The 12,586-nt window shown below is 48.4% G+C and overlaps 1 protein-coding gene across 2 annotated transcripts in view; it reads left to right on the forward strand.

The window, feature by feature from the left end:
- Positions 1–11,675, forward strand: part of NYX (nyctalopin) — a 32,459-nt gene extending 20,784 nt beyond the window's left edge. The window contains exons 2-4 of one of the 2 annotated variants that reach the window (XM_014937985.1): positions 5,290–5,382; positions 5,566–5,641; positions 8,917–11,675. In XM_014937985.1, coding sequence (XP_014793471.1) covers positions 5,620–5,641; positions 8,917–10,316 — 1,422 coding nt within the window. In that variant the 5' untranslated portion in view covers positions 5,290–5,382; positions 5,566–5,619 and the 3' untranslated portion in view covers positions 10,317–11,675. Of the gene's footprint in view, positions 1–5,289; positions 5,383–5,423; positions 5,442–5,565; positions 5,642–8,916 lie in introns of those variants that run through there. The other variant, XM_014937986.1, reaches the window with a different exon arrangement.
- The last annotated feature ends 911 nt before the right edge of the window (positions 11,676–12,586 follow it).

The raw sequence follows: 12,586 nt of genomic DNA on the forward strand, positions 1-12,586 counted from the left end.
AGGGCAGGCGGAGGTGCTCAGGCTCTCTGCGGTGCCGGGACCTCATTCCCCTGCGCCAGCCCCATGAAGGCAAGCAGCTCTTAGAGAATAAAAAGCAGGGGAGCGAAGATGTTCAGCAGCCAGTGGAGGTGGTGTAAGCAGCTCTGCCTCTTCCCTGCTCAAAGTGAAGCGGTGGAAGCATCCGTATGTGCTTTGCTTGGAACCCAGCTTATTCCAGGGCCGGTGCCTAATGGTGTGGAGGTGTCCCAAAAGCTACGTGCCCTTGACTGTTTTGCCATCCTCTATCAGTGAAAATGGGCACTGCTGAGATGTCCCCTGCAGGCTAGAATGTGTGAGATGAGACCTCTCACCTTCAGTTAGGTGATGTTATGGTTTGAGAAAATCCGTAACAATCTATTGTCGTTTAGACAATTATTCTATCACCCGATGACCCCTCCCCACCTGGAAAGGGGAATCGGGGAACACAAGGAAACACAAGGGTTGAAATATAAATAGATTTAATAGACTAAGACTAAATAATTAGCAATAATACTAAAGAACCAGTATTAATCCAAATACTGATATAAGATACAGGAATTATACTCAGCCAATTCTCTCAGCAGGAAGCTGTGCACTCCACAGCAAATGGCGGACACTGCGAGCGCAATGGCTTCAGGAGGAAGGGAAGGGCTCGGGGGTCCGGCACCGGGGCAAGGGGTTGTCTGGACCCACCGCCATCAAGGGAGAGCTACGCAGCAAACTTTTCTAATTTATATTGAATGTGATGTTCATGGTATGAAATAATCCTGTTGGCCAGCCTGGGTCAAATGCCCTGGCCTTGCTCCTCCTTGTCCCTGCCCCTGGCAAGGCTCAAAAACACTGAGACCTTGAATCCCACAGAGCCTGCCTGGCTATAAAGTAAATATTTTCACAAATTCAGACACTAGAGTCTTCTAGAAGTGCAATTTTCCCCAGCATTAGAAGAAAAGTTAGTCCTGTGTCCTTCAACCCAGGACAGGTGAGAAGAGTCCCACCAGCTGTTTTTAGCCAACCTTTGAACATAAGGAGAATATCTCAACTTGCAACAGAAGTCGTGGCCAGTGATCATTTTAAATCGTATCAGAGAGAGGAGCTGCATTTATCTCCTTAACCCACTGTCACATTAAATGCCCCTGGCCATAAAGAAATGAATTGTTAGAAGCAATCTTGCATCAAGTCTGCACAGGCTTGCCCTGCCAGGCGGGCTTGTCCTCACTGCCAGCTCATGAAGCTGTGCCAAGGCTTATGTCCCCAGCACACACTGCCAGAGCAGAGGCGGCTCCTCCGGTCAAGGCTGAATTCTCCAAATTCTTTTGGTAGAAGATCAGATGTAATCTGATTTTTTTTTTTTTTTTTTTCCCAGTGTCAGCATAGCTCTGGTGCTTTCTGGGCTCGCCTCCACCACTATTTTGACCTCTGGCTTCTCTGAGTTCTCAGAGATAAAAAAGGGCAGGACAGGTCATGAGGAAGAGCCCTTAGTGGCAAAAGAAAAACCAACACAGTCGTAGTAGCAAGGTCTGTAGCTTCCGAGTCTGCTTCTAGCCCAGCAGCTACAGCAGCTTCCCAGCCCTGAGCATTTGCAGTGTGCTCAACCCTCAGCACTAACCAGCCATGAGTCATGCTCTGAAAAATGTTGAGGTGTGGTTTAAAGGCCAAGTTTGTTTCTTTTAAGAATAAATGCAACACTCCTTTATGTACCCTCTGGTATTTAGGTTTTTCTACCTGACTAGAAACTCCTCTTTTACCAGGCCTCTTTCTCACATTGTCATGCCCTTTCGGGACCAAGGGTTACCAGGAAATGAATCAGGAGTGGAAAGAGCTGGCAGAAGTTCACAGGAGGTGCTGGGTGGTGAGCTTGGCGCATCTGCTGAAGAGGCTTTCAGGGCAATGCTCCCTGAGCAGCAGTCTGCCTGCAATGGCAGACTTACCTGGGAACTGCGACCTCAGTGTGTGTCCCACCCCCAGCCCCCCTTACTTACCTAGGAACTGTGACCTCAGTGTGTCTCCCACCCCCCGACCCCCTTACTTACCTAGGAACTGTGACCTCAGTGTGTCTCCCACCCCCAGACCCCCTTACTTCCCCTGTGCATATGCTGAGATGTTCTTATCTTGCTGGTGCTGTGATCTGGAGATGCGTGAGGCTCCTGCCCGTAGCTGATACCCAGAAATATACTGCTGTAAGCCCTGGAGCTGCTGCTGGCCTGGCAGGAGCTCCAGGTATGGCAGCACAGGGTGGTTGGTGAGGCTGTTGCTCAGAGGGCTTGTGCTGGGGCAGAATATGGGCTGTTTCAGCTGTTCCTACCTCCAGCTGCAGTAGAAAAGGCCAGAGTGGGGCTGGGCTCAATTGCCAGACCAGCTGCAGCCACTGACCTGTGTAAGTGGGATGCTGATGGCAGAGCTTGCTGTCAGAAGCTCCTGCAGGAGCTAATAGTATCTGCACTGGTCTACAGTGAGGCTGCCTGTTGTAATAGCTCTCTGAGAGGTGTTCCCTGCCAGCCTTCCTCCAGCTTCTGCTAGAGCATTCAGCTTCAGCAGCATTGCTAATGACATCGCTGCTGCTGCTGCTGATTTTACAATAGGCACCTCCTGCCATCATCCTCCCTCCCACCCAAAAGTGACTGCTGAGGTGCATACAGCTCCCAGTTTAACAAGCCCCCTCAAGCCCCCAGCCTACCAGCCTCTGCACCCATTGTACATGGCAGAGACTCCCAGGATCCTCTTTAGGGGATGTGTTTTGCCAGGTCCCACAAGCTGCCCCTTTGGGGGAGGTGGCTTTACAGATCACCATAGCACTTTCCAGGACTCAGTGGTCCTTCATGTCCCATCCATATCAGTCCTTTACTGCGCACGTGGAAGTAAAGCAGTCATAGAATCATATGGGTTTGGAAGGGACCTCTGGAGATCATCTAGTCCAACCCCCCGCCAAAGTGGGCCCACCTAAAGCAGGTTGCACAGGAACTTGTCCAGGCAGGTTTTGAATGTCTCCAGACATGTCTCCAGATCAGTCCCTCCTTGTGTGTGACAGCAGATTCAGTATTGCTGTACAAACCAAGCAGGGGGTTTAGTCCCTGGGGAGCTGCCAACTGATCACGTCCCTGAGTCCCACATACTTTCCTTCCCCACTGCCTCCACTCCTTGTGTACAGCATACGTGCAGTTGGGAGAGACAAGGTTTCTGGTACCACCTTTAGGGCTCTGGTAAATGTTGGGGAAAAAGGAGCTGGGGATAACACTCCCTCCCAACCCCCCCAGTTTTCTTCGTGGCCTAAAGGCCGGTGATCTGCTTTCTGCGATCAGATGGGTTGTGGTTTCCTGGTATGCCGGGGCCTTCATAGGAAACATCAGCTGCCCCAGTGCTGGTGGGCGCCCAGCTGGTGCCACTTCTCTCCCCACAAGTTCTCCAGTTCCGTGGCGGAGGCTGCAACACCCCTGTGTGTGGCTTTGCAAATCTCTTTCCTCTGTGCAAAGCAGCGGTGGTGCAAAGCATAAGGGACGTTTAGATGCAGTACTGAGGGATATGGTGTAGGGGAGGACTTTGTAGAGTAGGGGAGATGGTTGGACTCAATGATCCCAAGGGTCTCTTCCAACCTCAATGATTCTATGATTCTATGATTCTAAAGCCTCAGCAGAAACGTGGTGCCTCAGTTCAGATCAGTCCCTCCTCGTGTGTGGCAGCAGATTCAGTATTGCTGTACAAACCAAGCAGGGGGTTTAGTCCCTGGGGAGCTGCCAACTGATCACGTCCCTGAGTCCCACATACTTTCCTTCCCCACTGCCTCCACTCCTTGTGTACAGCATACGTGCAGTTGGGAGAGACAAGGTTTCTGGTACCACCTTTAGGGCTCTGGTAAATGTTGGGGAAAAAGGAGCTGGGGATAACACTCCCTCCCAACCCCCCCAGTTTTCTTCGTGGCCTAAAGGCCGGTGATCTGCTTTCTGCGATCAGATGGGTTGTGGTTTCCTGGTATGCCGGGGCCTTCATAGGAAACATCAGCTGCCCCAGTGCTGGTGACACAAATTCCCTGAGGTACCAGCCAGATGCCTTAAGACTGAGGGAAAGTCAAAACAAAATAAACCTGGGGTAGCTGTGTGCTTTCATTTGCAGGAAGAGTTAAGCAGCAGCAGGCTGGTTCCCAGCTGAATCTTTCCTGCTGTATCAGGCATAAATTCATCAGGTATTCCATTTCCTGAAAAAACCAAAACCAACCCCAGAATAATTCACTCAGAAATAAAGACTAGAGCTATTTTTCCCTCTGACACGGTGAATGCAATTACCTAAGGCACGGGAGGCTGAAATAACTCACTTATTCAGCACCCACTCTCCAAAGAAACCATAATAATTCTGTCAGAAAAGGCTTTAAAAACCAATTCACATCCTGAATGCTAAAACACCGCCACATGCAGAACCTGTCTTTATGATTCCACACACCAGCTGCAGCATCACAAGCAACACACACTCATAGGCAGGGCAGAGTTCATCGTTACCAAGCCCATATACACCGTGCAAGCTCCCTGTGTTTGCTGACCCTTCTCCCAATGCTGGTGGCATCTCCTTGTTCTTCAGGAGCTATTCCCAGCGAAGCAAACCACACTGACATCCTCTCAGCAGCGTGTGAGCCACACTGGGGCTGGGAAAGTGTGCACAGGGGAAGAGAGTCCCAAGCTGTGTCGGTTTGGAGAGCTCAACGAAGGGAAATCATAAGCCTGTGCTTGCCCCTAAATATAATCACATTTAGGCTGAACCCTCCGCTCCCACCTCCTCTGCCATTATATAATGGGGAGCGGAGTAATGACTTTCAGCAATGCTGTTTGAATGGCAGCGGTCCAATGCTGGACCGTATAATTTTGTTTGTTTGTGGGTTTGTTTTTGTTTTTTTTTTAATGGTGGGGGAGGTTGGCAGAGGGCAGAAAGCATCAGTTTGGTTTGTCTGCAATCCCTGTTTTGCTTTGAGAGCTTTAGAGGACAGACACATTCTTCCATCTCCGCTAATCCTCCTCTGATACAGAGGATTTTCCTGCCATTAAATGATAGCTTGCGAGAAAAAAATGCCAACTTTTCAGAGACTGGCTCGTACGGCTAATGGCAGCCTTGTGAGCAGGAGGGAGGACACAGCCAGTGCCCGGATAGGTAAGCAATGTATCTAAGATGCTTTCTGTTGGGAATTTTAGTTTTGGCTGTTTGATGCTAAGCTGGTTACCCTCCTCTGTACCAGCACCTTTTTCCAGGGGAGATGGCCAGTGTCTTACTGTTGATGATCTTTTCCCACTTCAGATGACAGGAACCTGCCCTTGGCATGGCTGGTGGGAAGAATGCAGACGAGCTCGTGAAAAGGTATAGCACAAAGCTGCAGGATTCCCTGAGAAGGTCAGTGGTGGAAGAAAGATACTCACCAGGAAGGTGCTGAGGACTTCTTCAGTTTGAAAGTGTGTGGAGAGGAGTTTTTTTTCCTTTGCTCTTGCTTTCTAAACATAGACCTTATTGTGGGAAAATGATGCAGGGAAATGACGGAGGATGAAACCTGTCTCTGCTCTTCCTGTGTGCTTTTAGATCCCTCAAGTTTGCTTGCCAGACCTGAAATGCCACTAGTGAATCATCAAGGTAATGTTTGCCATCATTTTAAATGGTGAGTATACTCTTATTCTACATTACCCAGTAGTGGATTAGACAGATCATTCGGAAAGCTGTAGGTTAAATACTCAATTATTGCAATCATTGTCTCTTTACCCTTCTGAAAACTCTGCAAACCTTTTTTTGGTCTCACCTTCCTTTCAAATACTGAACTACCATAGTATTTGAAAAAGCAAAAGACATCATCCCTGGGTGAAATTTTGTTTATTCCTTAATCTCACGAATATTTTTGACCTTATTGCTGCATTTCACCCTTTTTCTTAAACACCCATTTGAGCAACCTCTGTGTCAATGAGTTGGAAGCACCTTCCAGCTGCTGCCCTGTCTGCTGCCACAGTGTAAAAAGCAAAGAACATTTTTTTGGGGGAAGGAAAAGGAGTAAGGAGGGAGAGGTGGGAATATCTCATGCTATGTTGGTCAGAGGAGATCTGACCAACAGCAAAGATCTGAGCTGCTATACTCTAAGCAGTGGCTCTCCTCTGGGTTTGGTGGTGTTCCTTTGCAAGAGAAAGAAGGACAATTAACACAAAGACTGTGGTGCTGAGGGGTTCCTCTGAGCTCCTGTTGCCAGGGGGTTGCTTCCTAGTTGGATGGTCCTCAAGTGTTCATTTTCCGGGTACTGCACAATGCAAAGAGATACACTTGTAAATAGAGATCTTAGAAGTGTGCTGTGAAATGCCACTAGCAAACCACCCAAATTTGGCACTGAATCGCCCTTGTGTAAAAAGAGAACAGGCTGGCTATGGCTTGGGCACAGATGTTTCCTTTACTGAGAGAGTAGAGAACATACAGGGAGAGGAAGGATGGGATTTGGTTAGTGGCATGCTCACACACAGCTGCTGGGGGAAGTCCACTCTGAAGGCCAGGGATGTGGCTGAAATTGAGGTGACTGTAGCTAGACATTGAACTTGCTTGGGACAGTCTCACATATAGGACAGCCTATGCACATATGCCCCTCTGGATGTCACCCTGAGCCCATGCAAGGCTCTCATTCCAGCAGCAACACTTGCATCCATCCTTTCCAGACATGCGGTCAGACATTTGGGAACAGGCAAATCCTTAATCTGTCTGGACCTCAGTTTATGTAACTGCCCAACAAAAACAACATATGCCCCTGTTTGCAAGCAGCAGTGTGGACTAGTGCAAAGGGTAGCAAAGGAGGCAGCCCCTGGGCAGCCTGCCTGGAGAAAGAGCAATCTGAGGCCAGTGCGTTGCCCCCCTTCTTGTCCTTAGGCTCCTCACCTGTTGTCTGCCCAGGGCTCTGATTGAAGGGGCCTTTCTTTTAGCCATGGCTGTTAGATAAGGAAAAAGGAGAAGAGCATACAAACGAAATGAAAACCTGTGTAAAATCCTTTCCATCTCTCAGAGTCCTTTACTGTCATTCATCCTTGAAGTGATGCTGTTTTGCTAATTCTCCAGTCGCAGTAGCATGGCCAGACTTGATGGGACCTGAATTTTGATAAAGAGGCCACAGCTAAAGTCCTTTGGGGTTGCTCCCTCCACATACCTAAATCCCTCTTCTACATGCAGTGTCCAGGTTGGTTCAAACAGAATCAAGCTGGGAAGCTGCTGGGTTGATGTCCTATCAAAGGGGACCTGACCAGCAACTGGTTTTGCAAATCTCCTGCTTGAAGGAGCCACAGGCAGAGTAAACTCATAAATACACTACTGGGCATGTTGCCTTTAAAAAGGATGGAGAAAGGGCAGAGCAATTGCAGTTCGAACTGTTTGGTCTGTACATTAAAGCCTTAGGGGCTGCAAAAATAAAAGCTTGACGCTTGCTGAAGCTGATGCTTCCTGGCAAAAGACTTCACAAGTCTGTCTTAATGAAAATGTCCATTGGGAATACACCTGTAGTGGGCAATTGCTGTGCTGAAAACTGATGAGGAGAGACAGCCTGGGCTGCTGGGAGCTTCCCTCTCCAGAGAGTCTGCAGGAGCGTGGGGGAAAGCCTGTTCCCTGTGCCTCAGCCCTTGGGGCTACCAGGCACGCAGCAGCAGCGATCCCAGCGGTGCTGTAATAAACTTGGTTGTTGGTAAAGATGGTATGTCACATCTTGTTGGAAAAAATATAAAAGGCTCGTGCTTGTGTGGGAGCCAATAAACTGCAGCAGAAAAACCGGTCAGTAGCAATACCACTGTTTCCTGCTGGTGACTACATGGAGACTTCGTTGATGTGGCTTCTCATTTTGTTGAGTGGCTGGTAGGATATGCCTTTGAGACCAGTTAACAAAATGAGCTCTGCCTTCAGTTCTTCCTGTCTAATGAGTTTATTTTACAGATGTCTGGTTGACTGGGTGCTTTTTCTCCACAAAAATGCCTGACATCTCCTGTTCCTTTCATTCTTCTCTGATTTGCTCCCAAGAACTTTTACCTTTTCTTCCTCTTTGCACATCCACCTGCATGGACCTAATTTCAAAAGAAACTGCAATAGCCACACACCTCCCTCCCATGCCAGGCTGATAAAAGCAGCTGCTCCCATCAAGAGTAAGACACTATTGCAACTGTCTTGAGACTTGGCAAAACAGTAAAACTGTGCTGGAGGTGCAGAGTATCTCATCTATGGTGAAATCATGAAGAAAACAGTTGACCGCTATCCCTTAATTTGTTTTTCCTCATGCCTTTCTACCAAAACACAATGGGGATGTGTTTTTAAACACTGTACTGCACGCATCCTTAGCAGCAGACAGCTCCCCTTGCAGGGAACTCCTGGCTCTGGTGGAGAAACGTGAATGAACAAAGAAAAGAAAAAAGCAAAAAAGCGTGAATTTGATATGCCCCAGGGAACTAACTGGTCTCCCTTGCCTGCTGCTGGACTAGCATATCCTGCTCTCCCCTCTTCCCTCCCCAGAAATACTATAATCCGTCCACAGCTGCAGGCTTCAAAGCGTATCTCTGCCTGCCTCCTGGCCAAACCATATCCCTGTCAGCTTGCAGAGAGACCAGTCACAGAGACACTGAGAAGTTCTGCAGTCTAGGGACAGAAATTAATCAGAGATGATGTTCTAGGTGATGTTTTATATTTATATATATACACACACACACTTTCTCAGAGGATTTAGAAGCCCCAGCAGAAGATTTTTAGGAATCTTTCATGAGAATGCCTTGGTCAGCATTGGGGTACAAGTAGTGAGTGGCAATTAGCCTGGCTAGAAGGGAGGCAAAGACAGAGTAATTTCTTTTTCCTGTCGTGACTAACATATTTGCTAACGATGCGTCCTGATTCTCTCCTCCCATACCTCCATGGGGACGGTGTCTTCCTCTCTGACAGTGATCCTTTGGGTTCCCCACGTCCAGGCAGTGTGGGCCTGTGTGCGGTCCTGCCCAGCCAACTGCGTGTGCACCCAGGAGCGGAGCTGCTCCGTCCTCTGTGATCGTGCTGGTCTGGGGCAGATCCCTAGTCAGTTCCCTTGCGAAGCCTCCTCTATCAACTTGGACAAAAACAGTATCAAGTTCCTCTCCGAGAGGGCCTTTGGGACCTTGCCTTCTCTCAAATCCCTGTCGCTCAACCACAACAATATCTCCTTCATCACCCCAGGGGCTTTCAAGGGACTGCCCAGCTTGACCGAGCTGAAGATGGCCCACAACGAATATATTCGCTATCTCCACACGCGGACCTTCACTGCTCTCAGACGGTTGGTCAAGCTAGACCTGGCAGACTGCAATCTTTTCAACATCCCAGACAGGATCTTCATTGAGCTGCCTGCTCTGCAGGAGCTCTTCTGCTTCCAGAACAACTTCCGGAGGATCCCAGGTGCCATCAGGGGCATGGAGAACCTGACACATGTTTACCTGGAGAGAAATAGGATTGAAGCAGTAGCCTATAATTCCCTGCAGGGCCTGACCAAGCTGAAATACCTGAATCTGCAGGACAACAGGATAAATGTCATTCATGAACGAGCTTTTCAGGGCTGCCAGAAGATGGAGTACCTGTACCTGAATGACAATTTGATCAGTGAGCTTCCAGAAAACTCCTTCGATGGGCTGAGGTGCCTGAAGATGCTCAACCTGGGGGGGAATTTCCTCAGGAATGTTTCCAACACCTGGTTCAGGGACCTGGGGGAGCTGGAGGTCCTCTACCTGGACCGCAACAGGATCAACTACATTGAGGAAGGAGCTTTTGAAAACCTCACCAGCCTGGTCGCGTTGCACTTGAACAGCAACAACCTGACGACGCTGCCCTTTTCTGTCTTCCAGCCGGTGTACTTCCTGGGGCGACTGTACCTCTTCCGCAATCCCTGGGAGTGCGACTGCCGAATCGAGTGGCTGAAGGAGTGGATGGAGAATTACAGGCTTGTCAGGGATATTCCCTGTGCGTCCCCCTCCTCAGTAGCTGGGATTGACCTGATGGACGTGCTCTATGAGAGATCGCCAGAAGGTTACTGTCTTGATCCAGTGGAGCTGAACTTCACATCTGAAGGCCCAACCCCAAGTGAAGAGCCTTGGTCTACCACAGAGAGCAAGTTCAACAGCCTTATCTCCAAACTCTTGCTCCAGATGGGCCTTCCTGAGGAGGTGGCAAACACCACCGAAGTCTACAGTAATACCACACAGCTGGTGGGACTGACTGATGGGGTTTCTTCTGGGGTGGGGGAAGACAATGTTGAGGCTGTCTCCTTCTCTTTTTACCTCCCAGTGCTTTTTACAGTGATTGTTTTGCAGCGCAAATAGTCCAAGGGCTGCCTGGAGCATGGGTCCTGCTTAAGCATTTAGTCCCTGTACCTACCTAGTCATTAGGGAAAGGTTCATATTGTGGGCCTTGGATACATATCTGGCTCCAAACTCTCTTGAGCTGTGTTGGTTGGATCTGGCTCCAGATTTCTCTGGGTGTTGGTGGGATCTGGTTGAAAGCTGGGTCCCACTCTGGGTGAGAAACCTGTCCTGTGGGGTCTCAGAGCCTCCCAGACGCTTGCAGGGCTGCGTAGAAGATGCGCAATGAAAGAATGGCCGTAGGGCTAAGTTTTGCTTAGAGGTATGTAATGTCCCCTGCTGGGAGTGGACAGAAGAGGATTCTGTACAAATGATGATGTGGCACTGTTTATTCCATTGGGCCTACTTCAGTTGACCCAACCATTGACTTTATGAGAGCAAAACGAGGCAGCAAAACCAGATCCCCTCCACATATCCTGACAGACACGGCTGGTGCTGCTGAAGGCTTGCAGACTATTCCTGATTTCCACCAGCGTGTGTGTGGGAGCAGGACTGTCCTGGGTACCATCTTGGGACACAGCACTAGCCCTCATGAACAGGAGAACAGCACCTGGGGAGGGTGCCTGCCCGAGGCGGGTCTGGGATAGGCACAGTGTTTTGGACACGTCTACAGACAGGATTTTGATCCTTTCTTCCCCTGCTATCCGGGCACAGGTGCAGGAGGACCCATGTTTGTCAAAACATTTATCTGAGGAAAAGCTATTTCAATGTAAGGGCTTACTTATTAACATCCATTTCAAATGTGTTTTTAATTTTCAATGACTATTTATTTCAAGGAATATATTGGGTTTTTTATTTGTAGATTATTTCATGGCATGACAGCACGGGCAGAACAGGGTGATGACAAATGCCACCAGGCCCTACTAACTATTTTGTATTTCCACCACTAATATGTACTACCTACCATGTCAACTACGTTGTACAAACCAACTATGCTGTCATTTTCTTTTCTATGGCATCTTACACGTCTTATCTTTGAAATCTTCAGTGAAAGCTGCTACTGTGACCAGAAATAATTATATTTTCTCTATTAGAGCACATTAATAAAATAATTTGATATTTTGTTCTCAAAGATAAAAGACCTAATTACTCTGGTGGTTTTTTTGTAGGCTACTCAAATGGGTATACATGAATGTCATTTTTATGGTCTAGAGCAAATGGCAAGCTATTTATTGCAGCATAAATAGACACTTTGACTTAGAACATGACTGTGCTTACATTTATGTTAAGTAGCAATGCTTTATAAAGTGACTATATAGAAATACACTTCTGTGACATTTAAACTATATTAATTCATTATATATGTCTTATCATACTATGGTGTACATGTTCATATGAAATGATACAACATATACAATCCTTTATTGCTGCTAAAATGTCATGAAATAGGAATAAAATTGGAAATGAATGAAAAAAGCTCTTTTGAACATTTTCCTAAACCTTTCTTTTTTTTTTTTTTTTTCCCACCCCCTGCTTTTTCATGAGGAATTCAACATGAATACGACCTCCACCCCTGCCCTGGCTTGCTCCCCATGGGTGCTGGAGCAGCAGCAGCAGAGGGAGAGCCACACTGGTTCACATTTTGCTAAGGTGGTGGTTCAGTACAGACAACACGTTGGCTAAAAATGACTGCGGGTGGCTGTCCTCGCCTGTGCCCCTTGCCCCAGCCGTACGCTGGTGGGTACCCAAAAATGTACGTGAAGGAACAGGCCAGCTGAAGATGGACTTCAGGCATTGAACAACTGAAAAATGGTGGGTAATGTACAAATTCAATGCACGAAGACCTTTTCTTAGCAGCACCTGTGCCCTCTCACACCTGTGATTGTCTGGCAGAACTGGGGAACTTTCCTTCAGCAAAGGTGCCTTGGGTCGGTCGGGTCTGTTCACAGCGGCTGGGCCAGGCCAGCCGTGAGTGAGAGATGATGCCCTCAGCCTCGAGCAGCACCATGACCCCAATGCTGCTGTGTACAACCCCATGGATGGTCCCACCGGCTGTAGGGTAAACAGCTCTGTGGGAAGCCAACATCAGATCACGTGCAAAATGACCGCACGCTCCTGAACTCCCGCAGCAGCTGCCATGTGAGGCAGGAAAGCTGCTTTTTTTGCCCCTACGTTTTGCCAGCAAAAAAAGGTGGCATCTCCAGTGGCATCAAAACCCATGCCTTGGGGCAGCCTGCTTTGGTCTGCAGCACTCTGCCCCAAAAGATCTACTGCTTTTGAATTAGCACCAG

This window comes from Calidris pugnax, unplaced genomic scaffold (genome assembly GCF_001431845.1).
Source record: "Calidris pugnax isolate Ruff unplaced genomic scaffold, ASM143184v1 scaffold25, whole genome shotgun sequence".
In the NCBI taxonomy this organism is placed as follows: domain Eukaryota; kingdom Metazoa; phylum Chordata; class Aves; order Charadriiformes; family Scolopacidae; genus Calidris; species Calidris pugnax.